Here is a 23536-nt window from a genome sequence, read left to right as displayed (position 1 = left end):
AATCGGAAACAATGCAGTTAAAGCAGCTCAAGGATATTTAAGGCGCACTGCCACGCCCTAGCTGAAGTAGCGTTGAGAACACTTCAAGCTGAGTTTGCTTTTAGCCCGTTTTTTTTTTTTTTTTTTTTTTTTGCCTTGGCTACCCAAAATGGTAAAAGTTGAAAAAGAAAACGGGAAATGAAACAGATTTTTCGGGCTTTTTTTTCTGGACATTTTTACAGCAAGTTTCAAGGGTCGTTTTGGCTAACTGAAGAGAGTATATGGGCTTTGGTGCTCGATAAATGTTGTAAGGCTTACAGTTAATTAAAGATATATTGGCAGAAAAATAATAGGGAAGGGGAGACAAAGAGACAGAAGGAGCGGGCGAGAAAAAGTAAGAGAGAGGGATATCTCTCACTCTCATTCTTACAAGAAACAGAGAGAAAGGGAGAGGGAGAGAAAGAGACTGAGAAGAAATAGATATGATAAAAGAAAAGACACAGATGGATATTGAGATAAAGATAGATTCAGCTCAAATTTTTCATATTTTCAAGAGGTAGAGAGAATGCTCCTTCATAATTTATCACAGAGAGAGATAGAGAGATATAATGAGAGAAACAGAGAAACAACTGTTGATATTCTCTTATAGGTAAAATAAGAAAGAAACGTACTACTTCTTCACTGAGTATTGAGACATATCAATTAATAGGAGTTTACCTCAAAGTTTCCTCAAGAAAACGGTTTGAATAGTTTTCATTGAGCTCTGAGCATGTATTATGCAGTCGATAGCAGGCGATTTGGTTATTGTTTCTGTGCGCTCGATTGGGGCTTCGTTTCTTTCTTCTTCTTTTTTGTGATTCAGTTATGAAGCCTTGTCGGTTGCCCCAAGCACATTCTGCTTATGCTTTTATGTTAGCTGGCTAACGCCTTCTCTGTATATGTGTGTGTGTGTGCTTGGCCAGAACAAACTGTACTTCCTTTCCGGAGCAGCAACCCTGGCAGCATCTTTGTCGAGACGATGACAGGGAGCAGCAACGGCAACAGCAACAGCAACAGCAACAGCAACAAAGCCATGGACATGAGAATCGATAAATATTCAGTGCAGAGCACAAAGAAATACATTGAAAATGCATTAGACAGTCGCATTAGATACTCGATTCGATTCGATCCAATGCGAATAGCGGGTGTCTCAGATATAATTCCATTTGGGCTTTAGTTTTGTTTTTCTTTTTCTTTTCTCGTTTGTCACTTTTATTTTTGTTGTAATTAGAAGCGTGAAAAGTGGCTGAGCTAATGCATTAATCGTGTGCTATAAATTTCAAAATGACCAACTCTCCTGTCAGGCAATCACAGTGCACACAATTTCTAACCCATTCTCAAGGTTGACAATGCAAAGTAAAAATACATACAAATAAATAGAAGAAAAAAAATATACAATAAATAAAATCCAGTTAGCTGCCCGCTTGCGGCGCAATCAAAACGCAATCAAAACGCTCGGCTCGACTTCCAGTCAATTGCCATTTGCCGGCCACTAATCAAACGTAACGAAAATTGCTTACGAGCATAAACATGCCTCGAATCACAGACAGGTTCGCCTTGAGATCTGGCCAAAATGGCGTTTTTTTTTTTTTTTTGCTGCTGCTGCTGCCTCCAACGGTAAACGCGGTGCCAGCACTAACTTGTTGCTGCGACATTTAACACGGAAGCAAAAAAAGCCGAACTGGCCAAGCGTCTGTCCGCGTGTGCGTCAGAAAGTGAATGACTCGCCATGCGCTATGCGGCGTATACGTGATTTGCCGAATGCTACGCACACAGCAGAAGCCGCTGATCTTTGACTGTGTAGATCGAGTCAGATCGAGCTCAGATAGAAATGTCTAAGATCTGTTGAGCGAGCGAGATTACAGTTTATTGAGGCGTACAACAGATTATCTACTATATATAGATATGCACATATGTCGAGGCATTTTCAGCCGATTTAATTGTCAAAGCTGAACTATTATAAACAATTTGCATATGTTGTTTAGAGGAAAATGAAGCAAAGTTTACTATGAACTAAGATTGCATATTAATCAATAAATTAGCAAAAATTAAAAATAATAATAATGTTTGCATTAACTTCAGCTATGCGGCGTATGTTTAATATGCAGCAGCTGCAACTGAATTTTGATGGGTTAAAGTTTAATTAGAATATTATTCGAGCCAATCTCATCTGTTCGCCCGTATGAACATGGAGATCTTGTAAACCACAAAAACTTTACACCTGAAATTTTACATATAGACTCATTTATAGCATATGCAGTACGAGCCTGTCACTTACGTCTTTAGTGTCGATAATCGATATTTTGGCATCGTTTTTAATCATAATTTTATTCAACAATTAACTTCCCATAGCATAGCCCACATTGAAACCCAAGCGCCGTCGCTGCGTCAACTGCGCAGTTAGCAAAGCAACTGCGTATGTGCGTGTGTGTGAATTTTTGGAATAGCATTTCTTCGTAAGGTATTGGGAATCTCGTACCAGTTATTGTTTAGTATTTATTTGCAGCTTGTTAAAAATTCTTAGAACTTCTTTAACTCAAAAGAAGCATAAATCCTATATAAATGTAATATATAAAAAAATATGATTAGATATATAAAATATACATTTATATATATATATATATATATATATATATATATATATATATATATATATATATATATATATATATATATATATAAGAAGAAATATGACGCATTTTCAAAGAGATAATAGAGATTATAAAAGATGTTCGTATGATGATGTCTGCATAGTAGATTAAATATATGTATATTTAGATAATATCATCAATTTATAGCTATATACAGAAAAGGGAAATAGTAAAAAAAACTAAATAAATAATAATAATTATATTGAGATAATTATAATTTCGAATTCATTGCATATCCAAAATTACTCATAATTTAGTTCATACAGTAAATACATATTTATAGAAATAAATTTAATTTAATTAAAAGAAAAATTCCAGTTACTAAATTTCAATATAGTATTGCAATTTGCAGTGAAAACAGAAGACTCTTAATAATATTATATAAATAATAATAATCATAATCATAATATATGGACAACTGCAGCTTGCAGAAGGAATGCGTCACATTTGATTGCATAAGCGGTTGAGGTTGCAACTAAAAACGGATTTAGCAATATCAAATTCTGAGCGAATGCAATAATGTGTAATAAATAATAATGATGAACAAATCGAATCGAATCGAGACGGAATCAAAATGAAATTGATTAAAAGAAACAGAAAAAAAATATATGAAACTTATCAGCAGATTGTGAAGGAAGCGCAAATTGATTTCGTCAATCGTAAATGTTTCAATATAAAAAAAAAAGATGTTGCAAATCAAATGTCTCAATAGACTTTCCATGTGGCAATACCAAATGCGTTGTCTTGTTGTTGTTGTTGTTGTTGTTGTTGTTGTTGTTGTTGTTATTGCTGTAGCTGATAAGGCTATCAATCGATGTGCGCCGTTATCGTTCACGCAATTTTATTATATTTAGTTACATATATTTATTTGTTACTCTTTCCTTTTTTTTTAACTGAATCTGAGCTCGATTGATCGAGCGCGGCAGCGCGTCAACAGCAACGGCGACGCCAGCTGCGCAGCGCTGCTCAATCACAGCAGTCGCAACTGTTGCGCTGAGCTCGCTATGCATATGCATATGCGCATATGCATGTGTGTGTGTGTGTGTTTGCATTTATGAGATAATACCTTGAACGTGCGGCAGTCAGGTCGTTGTCGTCGCTGTTAACTTAACAGCTACTGTTATTTATATTATTAAGTCCAGCAGCTGGCGCTGTGGGGAAAAACTTCAAATTTGCACTTTTATCTGTTGCTATCAAACTGCATTACTCAGTGCGAATCGCTGGAAAAGCGATTAGTAACACTTAAATCGCAATTTTAGCACGTTTCGCACTTTGATAAAGTCAACTGCGCAATTTCGGGCCTCATCCACCATTCGTAGCTCAGAATTTGGTTCACTTTAGTTTTTCATTCATTTGACACAAGGCAAGCCAAAGTTCAATACAAACAAACAAGGCGACCCACAACAGGCGAGTCGCCAGAAGAAGAAGAAAACAGAGATAAACAGCAACTACAAAAACAGAAAACAAAAACAGTTAAACGTAGCTCAAGCTCATTTACATACATGTTGCTTTGCCCAGTTCGCGTCGAGTGAGTTTTCTGAGCAGAGTTCTTGAGCGCAGCGCAGGCATTGAGTGAGTGCGTAGCGCATGGGGAAACGAGCAACTCACCACGCGGCGTCGCGTCGTTAATGAGCAGGAAATGCAATTCTTGTGCCTGCGGGAGAGCGGGCAGAGCGACACTGGTGAATAACTCAAGCAGAGCGTGCTCTTCTTATTAATGCGAGCGAGTGAGCGAGTGAGTGAGTGAGCGTGGTTTGTTGTTGCTGTTGGTTAATTTCTGAGCGCAATTTTTTTGCGAGGAGCCTGCATAACGCTCAAATTGGAAGACGTACAAAAATGCACATGTATATGCATATGTATGTGTATGCGATTGTGTGAATGTATTATTAAATGTATTTTATTCCACACTTATCAGAGAGGCAGATAAATACATACATATGCATGTATTAATGTGAATCACAAGCTATAAAATGAACCTAATTATTTATAGGTAATTCCCCTATTAAATATTAATCAACTGTTGCTTAATATTCACAAATCATACTAAATATTAATCAACTGTTGCTTAATATTCACAAATCAACTAAATATTCCTATATGATTTACTCTGTTCTAGATATTTTTAATATTCATATTTTATTTGAACAAAAAACCCGCATTGTTTCAAAGGTAAAGCCCCAAGCTTCCCTCTTTACCCAAAAAACACAACAACAAAAATGAGAGAAAGAAGAGAAGAAAAAAAGTCTAGCTAATTGCCATGACAGCGACGCGGCAGCGCAGCAGCTGCGTTGCATTTTTTACAAGTATAAATGTATATATAACTAGGAATATGTCTGCGTGTGAGTGACCAAGTGTGTGTGTGTGTGTGTGTAGCTGCTTAATAAGCGGCTGTGTGCGTGTGCAAAAATAAAAAGCGACACAAAAAATGTGGTGAATACTAAATTTGAGATATTGTTTGCGAGTCTCTCTATCTGTGCGCTTGCATTGTTCTAGCTGTGAGTGAATGGCCAACAAATCTGAGTGATTCTTTTTTGCTTTTCCTGTTGTCCGAGTGTCCGCGTGTGTGCTTGTGTGCGTGTGTGTGTGCGTTTGTGTTAATTACAAGCTACATTTCTTATGGCAATTGTCAACAATGTAAGGCCGCCACAGCTGAGCGTCGAGTCGCCTCTGGCTGGGGCTGGCCAACTACTCAACTGACTCCGGCACCGGCTATTTTGGCAGCGCAGCGCGCAGTCGGCTCGCTTTTTATCAACGCGCGCTGGCGTCGCAGTCGCCGCAGTCCAAATGCAGTTTCGCTGAGAATTGCATTGCACTGCACTTGGCACACGCTCTCTCATTCTCTCGCTCTCTCGCTCTCTCTCTCCAGTTGGTTCTCGCTCATACGCTCACTTGCTCACGGCTAGGCTCAGCTCAGCTCAGCACAGCTCAGCTCAGCTCAGCTCAGCTCAGCTCAGCACTGCTCAGTGGCCTGATGTTGTTCATGTGTCCCCGTGGCCGTTGAGTGTGTATGCGTGCCGCTTTACCCCGTTGCTGTTGCTACTCCTAAAGTTCTCGCGTTTGCGCTCTGCTCAATAACTCACGTTGCGCTCTCGCACTCTAGCACTCTGGCACTCTCGCCCTTTCGCTCTCCTGCTGCCGCTGCCGCCGCCGCTGCCACTGCCGCTGCTACGGCTGTTGCTATTGCGCTCTCTCAGCATTCTAGTTGTGGGTTTTTTATACGGACTCTTTTTTGTGTGCTGCTTGCTCGCTGCTGTTGTTGTTGTTTTTGCAAGCATGAATGCGCTTGTATGCAATTTTGACGTCGCTGTCGTCGTCGTCAGCGCTGTCTTCGTGTTGTTGTGATATAATTTTGCAGTCGGCTTCGGCAGTCGCATAAACACAACGCATCCGATATGCAACGGAACGCATTTTCGGACGCGGCCCGAGTCGTTCCGAGGTGTAGCGTCCGACGATCGCGTATATCAATCGTAAAGCATTAAGCGCATTCCACATCTCCATCACAATCAGTAGCAAACAATTCCAAAAAATCAAGTGTCCAAAAAAAAAAAAACATAAATTAAAATTCTAACTATATTTAAAAATTTTAAATTACAAAATAAATACAAATAACTTACAATTTGTAGTAAAGTAATGAAACTTAAAAAGAAAAAAAAATCAAACAATATGTGAAGTGACGATATTTCCTTGCTGCGCATAATAATTCAATTTAAGCAAAGCGACAGCAGCAGCTGTGACACATTGCGTATACGCAGCGTCTGCCCTTTGGGCAATGTACGCACTTGGCTTTCCACTGAGTCGTCGCCCGCGCGTTGCTTTTTTCGGTTGTTCTTGACTGACAACTGACAAAAACAACAACAACAGCAACAACAATAATAATAACAACAATAGCGTAGCTGCTGTGCGTGTATATTACTTGTGTACATCTGTATAAGTGTGTGTGTGTGTGTGTGTTTGTGTTCGCAGTGTGCGTTTTAACTGCGGTCGCTGGCTGCTGCAGTCGCCGCCGCCGCCGCCGCAGTCACCGTCACAGTCACCGTCACCGTCGCAGTCGCCGTCGCTGTCGCCGCTGTCGCATGCAAAACGCGGAAAACGTTTTTTTCGCGCACTCGCAAAATTTTTATAGAATGCATTTTTATTTCGGTCTTTTGGTTGAATAGTTGCACTGCACCGTGCTATGTGCGTGTGCGTGTGTGTGTGTGAGTGAGCGCGTGTATGTGTTCATAATATTATTACATAGAAATATTGTTAATAAAATTGTATAATTAATACAGCCGAAGCGCTGCACATGCCAAATCAATGGAATTGTGAATTGAAAAAATATATTGAAAAATAAAAAGTGAAAACAAAAAACAAGAATTATATAAAAGACGTGAAAACATTTGGACATATATACACAGTATATAGTGTATAGAGTATATGTCGTATATATAGTATATTCATTGCCAATCGAATACATCACGCACCGCATCTCATATTCGATAACTTGCATTTAACACACAACTTTTTGCAACGTTCCAAAGAAAAAGCAAAGCGCAAAAAATGCATTTGTCGTGCCAAATTTGCAATACATACCTACATATATATGGGGAAAAAAAACTAAATAAAAAAGTTCAAATAAAAAGAATTATTAAAGAGCGAACAAGAAGAAGTATACTTCAGCATACAAATGAACTGCGCCAAACTTCAGCAGCAGCAGCAGCAGCCGCAGCAGGAGCAGCAGCAGGAGTAGTAAAACAAAACAAACAAAGGGCGCAAAAAGAAGAACAAAACTTTCATAGAGTTTTTTTGGCTGACGAAAAAAATGTAACAAATTTTTGTCAGTTTCAATTTTCGTCAGCAACTTAAACAGTCGCCAGCCACTGCAGCCACTGCTGCCAGCAGGAAGCGGTAGCAGCAGCAGCAGCAGCAGCAGCTCGCTCCTTCATGACAATGGTCTACGGTCTCGACGGCTGCTCAGGCATTTACTTTGCCGTCGGGCTTTGCAGCACAGCATAATGAACAAGAACCCAAAAAAAAAGTAATAGAAGATATATGCTAACTGCAAAAAAATGGCAAATTAAATAGCCAAAAAAAAGCGAGCGAAAAAAAAACAATAAAGCAAAGTAAAAAATAAAGTTTGGCTATGCGCTGCAGCTGCGCAGCAAAGCTTTTAACCCACGTGCGCCCCCTCCGCCCACGCCTGGACATGGAGCTGGAGCATTTGATTTTCGTATTTCCTTAGCTCACCTTCCGTTCGTTAGCATTTGCCTCGCTCCTTTTTTTCACCGGCCAAAAAACTTAAATTACTATTTACAATGCTTTGGCAGTTGTTTTTTTCCCCCTGTGCAATTTTTTGGTGAAATATTTTTCTGGCATTCGCATTTTCGCTTGCCCTTGCCCTGCCCACAGCTTGGGCTTGCTAATTTCATTTCATATTTCTGCTCCCTTTTTATTGCACACTCTTTAATCTCGTATCTCCCTCTCTCTATCTCTCTCTCTCTCTGTGGAGCCAAGCGCCATCCAATCGCAATCTTATCTTCGACTCATTCATGCTGCGCTGCTGCCGAAACGTGAGCGCAGCTTCAAAAAGTTGTTAACTGAAGTTGAAAAAGAGATAACAAGTTGAAATAAATAAAGTGCAGGCAAATAAGTTGAGAGCGGGCATTTTTGGAATAGTTGCAATTGATTAACTGCGTATCTCACACAGATACGACAATCACAGATGCGCATCTCATAGATACGCAAGATGCTAAGCAGCAATTGCTCATCAGCCATTTCATTTCGCCATTCTAGATAAACACTAACAGCAACAGCAACAGCAACAACAACAACATTTTTGTTATTAAATTTATGTTGAGTTAAAAACAAAACAAAATAAAAATAAGTCAAAGTGCAATCCAAACGAAACAAAACATAATAAAACAAATAAAAAACAACAACAAGAAAAACTAGCAAAAATAATTAAAAAAGTAGCCGTTACTTTTGAATTATTTGTTAATGCTGCATAAATATTAAATGTTATGTTCACAAAATAAATAAAAATTACAACAACAACAAAAAAACATATCAACAAATTTAAATAAATATAAAACAACAACAACAACAAAATAGCGCGTGCAACTGTCAAAATTCCAACAATTGTCGCCGTTTGCATACATAGAACAAGCAACAACAACAACAAATACAACAAACAACAAGGAAAGATATAAAGCTGAAAACGATTTCATTTTTTATGCTGCATATTATATAAAGAAGCCTATACAAAAAAAAAAACAAAAAAATCAAACAACAACAACTGCAACTGCAGCAACAACAACAACAACAATAATTGCCTACATTTTTGGCCCTTTGTGCGAGCATCATAAAAAAAGAAGGAGAAGAGCAGCAGCAGAATTCATATTGTATATAGAGGCATGCATATATATGCTATATGAATGCATTGCATACAACAACAGCAACAACAACAACAACAACAGCAACAGAGCGCGCAGCAGCCGAGATACACATACAGCAACAACAACAGCAACAACGAAAGGCCGTGCGGTAAATTGTTGTTGCCTTTCAGCATACTTCTACATTTCTCCATTGTTGTTGTTGTAGTAAAGTCGAACGAGCAACGGCAACAGCAACATCCGCAACAACTTTTCGGCTTTTGGGCAAACATAATTTAAGCAAAAATATATATATGTGATGCTATGCACATCAGCAGCTATGAATTATGTACGTATGCGCTATAAATCATATCAAATATCAAATATATTCTATCTACATATTTACAAATTATTTATATAAAATTTATAAATTAAGCTAAGAATTACAACAGGTTTCTAGTCAAATAAGTTTTTTATATTATTCCGAATTGTTGCACATTCTAACCAATTTATTATGTTTTACATATATGTATTACATTGTCATAACTATTCAATTCTTGTATTAGAGTTCGATATTTGGGCAGAATTCATTCATTTTTCTTTTCTGAATTTTTATGCCCATAAAAATGTTATAAAAGAATTGCTTTATTTATTTTTATCAAAATGATATACCAATAGTTTTTACAACAAAAGTTATAGCATAAATTTGATTCCATGTTTTGGGTGCTGCAATAGACCAGCCGTGTATAACCTGAACTGATTGAAAATGGGAAATCAGAAATTCATTAAATACGTGCTTAACAAGCAGCTGATGGCATGACAGATGCCATAAATTATATAAAGTCAAGTATATATATTCTTAAACAGAACAACGAAATGAACTGATCCTCCGCCCACACGTTAATATGCCTTTCCGCCTGTGTGTTACATGATTAATTTATACTACCTATGGAAGTAGTAGAAGATCTGTATCTTGTCAACTAGAAATATAAAAATCTTCAAATATTATATATATTTGTATACGATAGGAAACATAGGAAGTATACATTAATCATGTTATCGATAAAGTATCCCAAAACTTCGATACTTCAACTAGGTTTGCTTACCTACCTTCCATATTAGGAAGCTTAGCTTTTGCTTTTTAGGTTTTAGTCAAACAATTCATAAGTTTATAGACAGCGCGAATTACACTTGCTAAGTCCCAAATTCTCTCCCTCTCTCGCTCTCTCTTCACTTATCTACAACCTTGCTTAATTCCCTTCAGTTTAGCTTTCTGGCCAAGTTCTACGATCGCTTATCAATAAATTTTACGAATTGCTGCAATGACATTGTCCTTCAATGACAAAAAAAAAAAAAAAAAAAAAAAAAAAACAAAAAAAAAAAACAATGAAAGCGAAAATGTGTAAACAAAGATACACAATGCAATAGCCTATCAGATACACACACAGACATACACATATAGAAACAGATACTCATATGGACAGACAAAAGATATGCTAGCTTAAGGACACAAGCAAAAGTGCATTCGCCCAGCTATAGATACAGCTACAGCGACGGCGACAGCGCACAGTGGGCGAAACGGCTGATTTAGCGGCGATTAATTAATAACTTCTGCAAAAATGATGCTATTTTTGTACGGATACTTTTGTTTTGTAGATAAATTATATACACATCAGAATTAATGTAGAAAAAAATTTTTTCATTAAGTGAAAGTATTAAAAAAAATTTTTTTTTAAGATAGTGTAAGCCCGTTCTATTCGATGTATGGTTATTTTCGCTCAATTTTAAGGAATTTCAATACATTTTTAATACTTCTTTTTATTTGCTATTACTTTAGAAATATATATACAAACCATCAAAAAAATAAATAAATTGGACAGCATTATCATTTTTTTTAATTATCGAAAGTGTCTTCTTTCTCTCTTCTTTCGCATGTTCCCCTAGAGTAATGTTCAATAGACCAAATTTTTTTTTCTTTTAATATATATATTTTTATTTTATATATATTTTTTTCTTAAAGCGTGCGATTATGTACGCAATCCATATAACGTAAATATTACCAACAATTTTACATCTAATCGGAATCTGATGTTTCGCAATCCGATAGCTCAACTTTTGAGTCCTTATTTGAAATAAGACTAATAATGTCTTTATCTACAAACCGATCTTTTTTAGAAAAGGAAACTGTTGATTTCGCTAACATTGTAATAAATGGGTCCGATGAAATAAAAAGTGTGTGGGCCAAGTCTTCCATTGTGTTATTGCGACAATTTTTTCGTATGTGATTTAATCGAAAGTTTTTAATAGCACTGAGATCATTCATTTTTTTTGGGGTTGTACCACATATTCCACAAACTGAAGTTGATGATTCAGCCAGAACACTGAATACTTTACCATCTATCATCGTCAGGTGAAATTGATGATGTACTTCAAAATTTGTTATATTAGTTGGCTGTATTGCTGTTATTTGGCTTTTGAAATTATTCACAACATCATGAACCAAATCTATTGTTTCCTTTTGACAAATCAATTTTAATGGCCTGCAATAACGAGTGGATGAAGGTTTGGCATTCTTCCAAACTATTTCTGATCCTCGTAGTATTTCTAATGGTACCAAGTAAGCCGAAAACATGTGCTGATCGACCATACAAGCGTTCAAATCATTAAAATTCTGGCGATAAGTTGAGTGGCCACTACTTCCATCACAACCCCATTTATATATTGCAGTTAGCTGGGAACCATTGTTATTTTCTATACTAGGAAAATCTTTATAATGTGCTTTATATATTCGGGATATTGTGTGGTCAATTAAATTTTGTAAAGGTACCTCAAATGAATGATCAGTTACTACTAGACCACTAGGATAGCACAGTTTTTTTGCAGAACGCAGAACATCATACGTCGGAAATATATTTGCATTTCGCATTTTGGTACCACGCTGCAAGTCTGTATAAGCCTTCTTTGTATAACCACCATCAATATATAAGGCTAAGGCTTCCTCTGGTGTATACTTAATTGGTTGCTTATCATCGGACTGAATAATTGATTTTATTTTTTTGGGAATACTTTCATCAGTGCTCAACAAATTAATCATTTTAGATGCACTTCGCTTTCCACAGTTGTATAAACTAGTACTAGCCGCGGAGACAAGCTCATTGCTCGGAATTTCTTTGACGATGTCTGAAAATTTTTTTTTTCTTTGTTTTTTCCTGGCTATCTTCAAAACTGAGGGTCGCCCAACATTTGAATTTCGATCCACCAATATTATATCGTCATCTAACCATTCCTGGTTGTTTAGCTCGAAATTTTTAAGAATTCTATGATTTTCTTTCCATTTGCATGTCAATTTTGTAATGAAATTTTTTATTTTCTTATCAATTTTAGCGCATTGGCTATCGTCGTATTTATTTTTATCAAAAATATTGGTGTAGATGTATGTCTCAACCGCAAAAGTTTTTTTTGAAACGTCAGTCTCCATATGCCATACACTAAATAATTCTCGTTTGGACACTGACATTGTTGCTAAAAAAAAATATTTCTAAAATAATATGCGGATATATGCAGCTCATTGTGGACGATTTCACTTCGTAATACACAGACTTATTTTTTAAAAACACATTGATATCGAATCCAGTCGAATCTTAAAAGTTCTACTCTACTAAAGTTCAGTTTTTAGCAAATGTTAAGACAAATTCAAGTACTAATTAATATATTACGTTTTGGGACGAAACACAATCACAGGTCGCAAACATTTATTTGGTTAGTAACTACATACCTTTTTATTCAGTTCACAGCAAAAAGTTCAATTGAAAACAGTAAAACCAATTTTTATTCAATTTTTTTTTCGATTCAATCGGAATTGGCGGGAAAGCTGATTGCAACAACCAACAAAACATATGTTGTCTTCTAAGCTTCACAGCTGTGCGAATATTGAGAGAAAATCGAAGCGATTAATGTTTTTGGTCTATCGAATATATTAGTGATCGATTACAAAAGAGAAATTGGCAACTAGAATTACTTTAAATTTGAATTAATCGGAGCTAAATCAGCCGTTTCGCCCACTGTGCAGCGACGGCAACGGCGACTGCGACGGCAACGACAGTCATTGCCGCAGATACAGATACTTTCGCAAAGTGAGCAGACAAAGCCGCTGCAATTGTGATAAGTAGCAAATAATTCATTCAGCAACACCTTGGCGGAAGCGACTAAACTTATCTGAAAGCACGGATCACTCACTGAACATAGATGCACACACACACACACGCACACACTTAGAACAGCCTGCGTATGTTTGTGTGTGTGTGTGCTCCTTATCAGGTAGCCGCTTCTGACCCAAATTGCGAAAAGACGACAACTCTGACAGCGTTAAGGGGCCGCGGCGTAGGCCTCGCTGATACGGCGGCTACTTGTGAAATCTCAGCAGCAACAAAAACAACATTAAATTAAGCAACAAATTATTGAACAAAAAAAAATTATTTATGAGGCGTTGCTTGTTGATAATCGCGCAAAAGAAAACATGAAAATTTATAAAACATTCGCACAAACATATGTATATATCAATACGCATATTGTATATACTTCAGCTTATGTAGTGCAGCAACAACAAACAAACTGAAACGAACAAGAAAGGGAAAAGCTCGAGCTGCTTCACTAGCGAATTTTGTATGCTCTGCAGTGAAACGATCATTGGCTAAATGTTGCAAAAATAGATCTATTACTGGGTGATATACACTGTTTACGTCTCTATAGATCTATTGTTAGCGTGTTGATGCTTTGCTTCAAATATATTTGTTAAAAAAAAAGCTAATTTGGTAATTTTTATAAAAATAGATCATATGAGTTTATGGATATACATACATATATTCTGGGAACATAAGATTACAAACAAGCTTAAAAAACTTAGCGTCGGAAGAATGTAGAGTTTTTATTTCATTTGTATTGCACTTTCATATTAAAATCTTAGGCAATTATTTGGCTACTATGCCGGTATAATTTATTATTATCGAATTCAATTTAAAGAATAGAATACCCAACGTTCCCGAGAATTAAGTCTTTAGAGTCGCCTGCTATTGCCTGCTATTGCTCACCATCAGAAAATTCAAATATTATTTATCATATTTAATACATATTTATATTGATCCCATAAAAAAACAAAGTCTGCAGAAAATGTCACACATTTTATGAACAGCCTAATATAACCCATTTAAGAGTACATTTAAAAAAAGAAGAAGAAAAAAAAAAAGAAAAACGACAAGCAAAAAGAAAAATAAAAAAACGGCCAAAGCGGAAATATTTTGCGCTTTCTTATCAGGCGCAAAAAATTGATTTTTATTTCTGTTGCTGAAATTTTTGCGCCATGAACGAAATTTGTTTTTGTGTCTTTTTTTTTTTTTTTTTTTTTTTTTTTTTGCGCAAGCAACTAAATGTACTTTATATATGTATATATAAATATATACAATATATATACAACTATTTTATATAAAATATATATACGAACATAAAAAGTCTGTGCAGCTGCAGCTGCAGCGATCGCAACTATTGTGCATAGTTCAAATTATCGCAATTTAATTTTTATTATATTTGCAACCATATATAAAAGCCATACATATATACATACATACGATTTCCACAAAACTTGCGCTGATAAGAGAGCGAACAGAAAAAACAGCAGAAGAAGCAGAAGAAAATGCGACTATAGTCATACTTATATACAATGTGTCGTAAATATAAAATGATTTCTCTATAGTTTATTTAATGATTTCAAATATATTGCGAACTGAAGGCGCACTAATGTAATTAATAACTAAAATATCAAGTTATATATACCATATATATGTATGTATGAAACATTTCATCAACCACAAGAACAACTCACGTCAAAAATGACTCAAAAGTTCGCATGATTCAATTGTTTTTGTTCGTTATTTATTTTTGATTTTAATTTAATAATATTTTGGGTTAAATAACCGAAAAAACCAGCACGAATTTCAAATGTAAATTAATTTTCGTTCGGTACAGTTGGTTCTCTTTTCTTTTTGTTTTTCCGATATATTTAAATTGTTTTTCTTACGTAGAAAATATTTTTTTTTTTTTTTTTTAATCCAAAACAAATGTGCAAATAATACGTAAGATCGGGTTTCGAGTGCAGCTGCTTTTGCTATATGTAGACTCTATATATGTATATTTAACAGCTAGATAGATAATGAAAAGCCAAACTTTTGAAAAGTGTTTACCAATTGGGCAAATGATAACAAAAGCTGCAAACTGCATTCGCCCATTCTAAATGTGTTGGCTATAAATAGTCAATGCAAGCAAACTAAAATAACAACGTGTGTGACAAATGTGTGAACATTAAATACATTTTATAACAACAGCAACATCAGCAAAAATGACATGTGATGAGCCATGACGAACTTGAAATACCCTAGGTGCTGCCAGCAGTGGGAAGATCAGTTGAATTCGAATTATCTAAGATGAAATACTTTTAAGAGGATTGATTAAATAATGCTCTAAAATCTGGAATGTTGGGCTATACTACTTCTATGTGTATATATATATATATATCTTTTTTTTTTTTTTTTGCACAAGTAATGATTTTTTAATTAAATTTTTTTATTTATTTATTTGTTTATTTATTTTACTTATTTATTTTTTATTTTATTTTTTTTTTTTTTTTTTGAGACATAAATTTAAAATTTGGAAAACATTTCCATATTTAGATTTGAAAATTTTTTCACAATATATATTTTTAGTATTTTGGAAAATATAATTGCTTCATTTAAAAGTGTTTTATGTGAATATATTTCAAAATATAACAAGCAGTTAAAAAAGCCTATGAAAAATTCTTAAAAAATTATAATACCATACCATACAACTTGCTGAGTTGGCCAAAACGCTGGCAGATGCATTCGCATTTGCTTAGGCCACACACAGAGCCAGATCAGGCTAGCTGGCTAGCTTGGCTTGGCTCGGCTCGGCTTGGCTTGGTAAGTAAATGAAACGTAATTAGCTGCAAGCCACAATGCCAGACATACAGACACTCAGACGTTTAATGCCAGCAATTGTGGAGCACTGACATCAATGTCTTGGTCGCTTGCCAATCATTGGGCTGGCCAAACATTTAACAAACGGAAACAGCTGTCTCTGATGGCATGCAGATCAGTGAGTATGTGTGTGTGTGTGTGTGTGTGTGTGTGTGTTTATAGATGTGCTCGATAAGGGTGTACGTATGTACGTACGCTAAGCCAGGCTGAGAGCCAGAACGTCAAGTAACTGCCAAAAGGAAGCTGCTACCAAACACTCGAACGAATATACACAAATACATATAAACGAAAATGCAGCCGGCTGTTTGGCTGGTCAAACTCGCCTTGTCAAATAAAGCCCAGCGCCTGCTGCTACAGTTCTAGCCATAAAAGCAACAACAGCAACAAAATAGTTACAACTGACTGGGCTATGCAGCTAAACTTGGCTAACGACTTTTTTCCGTTGGCGCTCTTGACTTTTGCATTGAAAATCGTGCAATTCACCTGCTGCCTGCTGCCTGCTGCCTGCTGACTGCCGAGTGCCGAGTGCTGCTAGCTGCCTGGCAGTAACTGCAGCAGCAGCAGCAACAACAGCAGTAACAGCAATAACAACAACAACAATGACGCTGCTGCTTGCATCTGCATCTCCGCCGCTGCCATTGGTTTGCATGTTAATGTTACAGCTGCACTTGCACTTGCAGCAAATGCCGCGTCGTCATGAATGACGCGGCTTAGGCCCATTAACCCAAACCGAGCCCCGCCGCAGCCGCAGCCGCAGCCAAACCAGTACCTACTCTAGGCACCCTATTTGCGACGCCCCTGGCCCCCACGCCACTGCCCCCCTGCGCAGCATGCTGCATGCCTGCCCCGTGCATCCACATGCAATTATTTTCTTCTTCATTTTTCTAGGCTGCGGCCGCAAATTGCGCGCCTGCATCTTTGACTATGTGTGTGTGTGCACTGGAGTGTGTGTGTGTAAGTGCTGCTGCTGCTGCTGCTTCTTGACTGCCTTTTCTGTTGATTTTACAAGGTGTGGAATGACTTTGGTAGCGCCTCTGCTGCTGCCGCTGCCTCTGCCGCTGCCTCTGCCGCTGCTGCTGCTGCAACATCGTCAAACTTCGGCCAAGTCCAAGTACATGTTGTCTGGTCGCGTTTTAATGTAATTGTTGTTGTTGCATCACAGCAAATTTGTTGCTGCGCTTGTTAGCTACTTAACTGTTTTGTAATTTGCCATTCATGTTAGAAATCAGCGCAGTTGACGCTGATCAATTTGTTAGCAGGAGGTGTTGGCCGCCTGTCAGTCTCGTGCCACGGCTTGATTGATAAAAGGCAGCAGCGGCAGCAACTGCCAATCGACAGCTATCACAACAAGTCTTTAGGCCTCCGACTTGGCCAAGGCAACTAATTAAAGGCCATAAAGCCACAGCGACAACACCCACAAAACGATGATGGAAAGGATGTGCCAGGCAATGAATAAGTCAAGTGGCTTAATAAACAGTTAAGCGACATAAATAACAGCACTAGCTGACTGACAGACTGACTGACTGACTGACTGACTGAGTGATTGAGTGAGTGAGAGAGAGAGAGAGAGAGAGAGCTGCGAGCCGGTTAGCTCTGTTATTAGTTAAATGGCGTATAATGGATGAATAACTCGAAATACAGTAGTTGCCAGCAAAAATAGTAAGCAAAACAATAAGTATTAACAACGGCAGCGTCGCCTTTGTTGTTTGGCAAACTGTTAAACTGACTCGCGAAGACAGCAGCAGCGCGTAGCGAAGCGAACCAGCCGGACCACACCTTAATAATTACTTAAAAGGAAAATAATTTACGAAATTGCATTCATAGTTCAGCTCGCTGCTGCAACAAAAGCCAGCCATAACAAACAACAATGCCAGCGCGAAAAAAAAACACACACAGAAATAAAACAAACGACCAAGGCAACAGCAACAACAACAACGGCAACGGCAACTGCAACAAATAATAATAATAATAATAAAAAATACAAAATAAAAAAAATAAAAAAATTTGTTGTGCGAAAACTGTGAAAAAAGAAGAAATGTGGCAAAGAAATATAAGTCAGACGCTGCGCGTGGCCATTTTGTGTGCGACAGGTGACACACATACACACACACACACGCATATTGAGTTACGCGTGCAGTAAACATTTGCTCAGACGCGCCGTGCGCTGTAGCGTGGCTCCACTGTGGCGGCCAGGACATTGTCGATGTCAGCTTAGCTGATAAGCTCAATACCTCGCCCCCTCTCTCTCTCTCCTGCAGCCACTCCCCCATCCTCTCAATATTTCTAATTGCCAACGCGCGCTTATCAAATGCCTTTTGCATTGTTTAATTACACCAATTGCTTGACAGTTACCGTGAAATTTAACGGCATACGTGACGTATGAGTAATGTGTGCATTTCATATGCACAGCATTTGGCCAGCCACAGCCAGAGCCAAGCCGAAAGCGCCAACTCGAGTTATGGTAAATTCAATTCGAATTCGACAAAAATAAAAATACAAAAAAAAAAAAAATAATTTTAAAAAAAAAACAGCTTTTTCAATTCATTCGCTTAGAAAATGTGCTAAAACAAATGCAAATGAATTTGCACATTTCGATTTAAACACGAAGTGACAAACACTCAGAAATTTCAAATAATAATAAAAAACACACACACAAAATAATACCATTGTGTGCGTGTGTGTGTGTAGAACAAGTTTTGGAAAAGCTGTAGAAAATATGTTTCGAAGCGCAGAAAAAAAGAATGCGAAGGCCGCACTTAAAAAACGAAAACTTTTATTGTTATTTGCTATGGGATATTGTTGCTAACTTCAGTTGCTCGAAAGCTAGTTACCAACTAGGCAGGCGATCGTAAAGTTTGAGAAGCTGTGGGAAATTTTCCGGCTGAGACCGTAGATAGAAAATGGCATATTCTTATCAATTTTATTTGTACGTAGGCATATTTTATTATAAGATTTGCATCAGTCTCTCTCTCTCCCTCAGTCTCTCTGTCTTTCTATCTCGCTTTCTTTCTTACTTTTCTCTGTACTTACCTCTGATATGTCTCTTCTATTAGATTATCTCTTTTAAGCTCTTTGACTCACCCTCCCCTTAGCTATATGTATGTCTATCGATTTCTCTAATAGCCTCTCTATCGGTCATTCTATCGATCTCTCTATCATCACATCTCTTTCTGCCATTCTTTCTCTCTCTCTCGCTCTCTAGCTCTCTCTCAGCCTCCCTCCCTTCTTTCTCATTCTTACTCTCTCCCTCTTTCTCCCTTTTGCTCTCACCCTATCAAACTCTATTTGTATCTCATTCTTAATCGCTCTCTCTCTCTCTTTCTCTCCCTCTCTCTCTCTCTCTCTCTCTCTCTCCGTCTCTCTGTCTCAGTCTTTCTGCATTTCTCGGCACGTTATTCAATGCATTCCATTCTATTCTTTGCAGGGCATTTAGTAGTCGTGCCTATGCGGTCCTTAGGCTTTTCTTTTGCTGAAGCAACAGCTGTTGCAGCTTTATCAAATATGCTGCATGAAATATGCAATGTTCCTTTGCAATTGGGAAAGTTTGCCAAATCCAGTCCACACAGAATTGTGATATATCAATTAAATTATAGTTGCATTAGAGTAAAGCTAAATCGCTGAAGGACTCTAGACAACAACAGCAATAACGGAATGCAACAGTTCTTCAGTGGTCTTCCTTTAAGTCCTGGCAGACACTTATTTGCACGCACCTTGCCATATCCTGTCTGAGACGTTTTCATCTGTGCGCACTGCTTACGAGGACTCTCGTTGGCATTCAGCTAATGGTGGGGAAAATGCCAGTCAGCCTTCAGCCATAGATATAAATACAAGCGTACAGACAGTTATAGATAAAGATGTAGGTATATATATATATATATATATATATATACATATATATATGTATGTATTGGACGTCGTGTAACCTTCTGGCCCGGCTGCTTGGCAACAGCCAAGCGGCAAAGCTCGCCTGCCGGACGAATAATAAAAGTAAATATGAGAAATTGCATCTATTTTATTTGCGATTTCGATTGTCTGGCCAAGAAAGCCAAGCCATGCCATGCCATGGCGGTGGGCGTGGGCGTGGGCGTGGCTCAATGACAAACTAAGGCGAAAAAAAAGCAGCAAAGTGGACGCAGAATTTAATACTCAATTGACAGCTGTATCTTTTGTGCCAGCTCGAATTTCAAGCTGTTTTTACATTTTGTTACTTCTCTCTGGTTGACTACCAGAAATGCTGTTTTGTGCATCTGTATAATAATAATAATAGTAGTAATAATGGCAATGATGATGGTAATAATGACAATGATTTCATAATAATCTCAATGGTTTATAACGAGCTGCAAAGCTCAACTGCGCGCATTAGCCAAATATGCGGGAGGCGCGCCCAGTCGCAGTTACAAGCTAAGCGCCTACTGTGACGCCAGCAGAGATCGGTGCACACACACACACACACATGCACGCAGCTAAAAACCATGAACTGGAAAACCTTGAAAACTCGACAGCACTTTTTTATTTGGTTTTATATGCTGCGCATTTACTTAGCGCCGCCTGCTTTGCCGTATCTATAAGATACTTTTTTTTTTTTTTTTTTTTTGTTCTTTATTCTTTGTCACAAGATGTGGGCAATTCTGGGTAGATATATGAACCTTATACATAGGCATATTTATATATTAGTGCTGCCACCCCAAATGGACTTTGTGTGCAAAATGCATGAGAAATGAGTTGCAAAAGAAACATTGATAAAACAAAAAGCAAGAAAAGAAATAATTGCCACGCATAATGGACAGGTGAATTTGATTATATTCTCGCCAGTAGCTGTTCTCTGCTCACAGTGCGCTTCTTTAATATATTTCTCTTTGCACACACTCACACACACACGCGATCACTCACACAACTGTAATTATATTACGTAGGCCTATTTAGAGGCCCATCTGAACGACCCGCCACGCATGTCCCAACCGCATTATAACAATTTTCTTTCTGCCTCTGCTGCCCCGCATCGGCTCATTCTTTTTACTTCTCTCCTGTATTTCTCTAGCATTTCCCTTTGTTTTCCACCTGTGCTTTTTTCTGTTCTGCTCTGTTCTGTTTTGTTTTGTTAGCTAGGGTTACTTAGTTGGTTAGCTCGCCCTGCCCTGCCCTGCCCTGCCCTGCCCTACCTGCTGTGTGCCGTTTGTTTTGATACAAAATTCGATTTGCTTAAGTGCGTTCGCATTATATGCCATATACAATTTTCTAAACTGAATTAATTGTGCCGCCTCTCGTTTGGTTTTTTCTTTCTTTTATTGCTCTCTCATTTATTTAGCATAAATTATGGCCATGCAGGCAGTAGGCCTTTTTATTAATTAGCCAGTCGCAGCCTTTGACAGCGCTGGCGTAATGCGTTTAAAAACCAAAGCGAGCCAACAAATTGATTGGAGCACTTCAAATTGCATTGGCCTAGCCAGCGTTTTGTTTGGTTTGTTTGTTTGTGTTGTATTGATGTGCAGTCAAGGCCTGCCGCTCCCGCTCCCGCTCCCGCTCGAGCTCGATGCGACTCCATGTGGGCGACGTTTTGGCGGCGCCAAATTTGGCTTGCAACAAAATTTACAACAAATTGCAATAATAAATAAAATGAAAAAAAAAAAAATATATACTGAGAGCTGAAATACAATGCACGCCTTAGTTTAAACTGCACTAAATCAACAAAATTGTTGTCTTTGTTGTTGTTGTTGCTGGCAAAGTGCAACACAATTAACACCCCAAATGCACATAGCCAGATAGAGAGTGCGAGAGGGACAGAGAGAGAGGAGGTGCACAGGTTTAGCAAATTTTTTTCGTTAACAGTAAAATTTGTTTGTTTAGCGAATTTTGCCAGAGACATACAAACATATAGCACTGGCCATACACATAGAGAGTTACTGTTGTACACACAGAGGCTTGTTAATGAAAATAAGCAACAAAGCCAAGCGGTCACCAGGCAGAAAGACAGACAGACAAACAGACAGACAGACAGACAGACAGACAGTCATACAGACAGGCGGCTGCATGCACAAAATGCACAAAAAAAGGAAAAAAAAAAAAACAAAAACGAGTTTTGCAAAAAATTAAAAAAAAAATACGAAAATTAGAGAATATTTTCAGCATATACGAAAATGCGCAAAATACACTAAATAAGTAGAAAAGCCAACAACAAAAAGTAGCTACAAATATTGTTAGAAAAAACATAGCTCAAAGATGAAGACGAAGGTTAAATAAACTAACCCAGAACAAATATCAGAAATGTGATAGAAGTGCCAAGAAATGTTTGAGTATTTTTAGATTCAGTTAGAATGAGCAACAATACTAAATGCATAACGAATTCAAAATACCCCAACATTAAAGGGCACATGCGAATGAGTAGACGAAGAAGTGTGAAGAGATTCGCATGCTCAATCAAAGCGATTCGCGCACACATAAGACCAGGTGTTGAATATGCTGAAGCTAAGCTGAGCTGAGAATGCAACTAAAGCAAAGTCCGCAAAACATTGCATTCCTCATTGATTTCCTATTCGTATCGCATAGAAGTGCACTCAAATTACATTTCGATTAACAGTTTGAACTTGAAAATGAAATTTTCAATTTGCAGCTAGAGCAAAAATTTTAGCAAAAACCTGCGCTGGCTGCTCACACACCTAATCAACAACAGAACCAACGCACATCACACACACACACACAGAGAGCTGCAACTATATTAGCATATTATACAATTGCGCTTTGCGGCGCCTTCGTTAATTTTCTTTCGCCTTTTTGCACCATATTGAATGCATTTTGTATTCTTGCTTTTATTTATTTTGTATTTTTTCCTTGTTCTGCTTAAGTTCGAAAGAAAGCTAGTCACTTATGCAACGGTAATTTACGAATTTCTCATGGTCATATACGCTTTAGTATACTAAAAAAAATAGTTTGAAATACAATTTTTTCAAATTTTGCGAGTAGGGGCTGAATTTTACTTTATTATATTATATTATACCCTGATTTCCATTTCCCAGAATTTCCATTATCAATGGAATTACAAGTAGATTTTAGGTTATCCACTTTCTATCTCCCTTTCTCTCTCTCTGTCTCTTTATCTCTCTCTCCCTCTCTCTGTCTCTCTTATATATAGCTACTTCTTAATTGTTCGATACAAAATCAATTCTAATTATAATAATTACCTTGACATGTATGTGTATTTATTTTACAAATTGTAATTCCATTTGATTTGTTTTGTTTTCAAAATGAAATTAAATATTGAAATGCAAATTTCATTGACTTAATTGCAGTAGCTAAAACAATAACAACAGCAAAACGAAACAATTTTGATGGGGCATAAATATTTTAAACTGCTGTAAAACTTGTCTAATCGAGTCTAACCAAATGCAATTGAGGGGAAAAGTTTTTGAGAACTTTTGCTCACGGCAATTAGACATAAATTAATCGCTTTCAATTAATAAGCACATTTCTTATTGTTAAT

The 23536-nt window shown here is 37.3% G+C and overlaps 1 protein-coding gene across 10 annotated transcripts in view; it reads left to right on the top strand.

Moving 5' to 3' along the window:
- The window catches only part of Eip93F (Ecdysone-induced protein 93F), a 78835-nt gene that overhangs the window by 31639 nt on the left and 23660 nt on the right, over positions 1–23536 (top strand). The window contains exons 1-2 of one of the 10 annotated variants that reach the window (XM_089471698.1): positions 4020–6105; positions 8442–9368. The exons of 3 other annotated variants lie outside the window; for them this stretch is intronic. In XM_089471698.1, the coding sequence (XP_089327824.1) occupies positions 9344–9368 (25 nt within the window). In that variant the 5' untranslated portion in view covers positions 4020–6105; positions 8442–9343. 6 more of the 10 variants (XM_089471708.1, XM_089471692.1, XM_089471689.1 and 3 more) reach the window with 6 other exon arrangements.

This window comes from Drosophila arizonae, chromosome 2 (assembly GCF_054131065.1).
Source record: "Drosophila arizonae isolate 15081-1271.41 chromosome 2, UAZ_ARI_1.0, whole genome shotgun sequence".
Classification (NCBI taxonomy): domain Eukaryota; kingdom Metazoa; phylum Arthropoda; class Insecta; order Diptera; family Drosophilidae; genus Drosophila; species Drosophila arizonae.
Note: the sequence above shows the minus strand (reverse complement) of the source record. Positions and strands in the feature narration are given on the sequence as shown.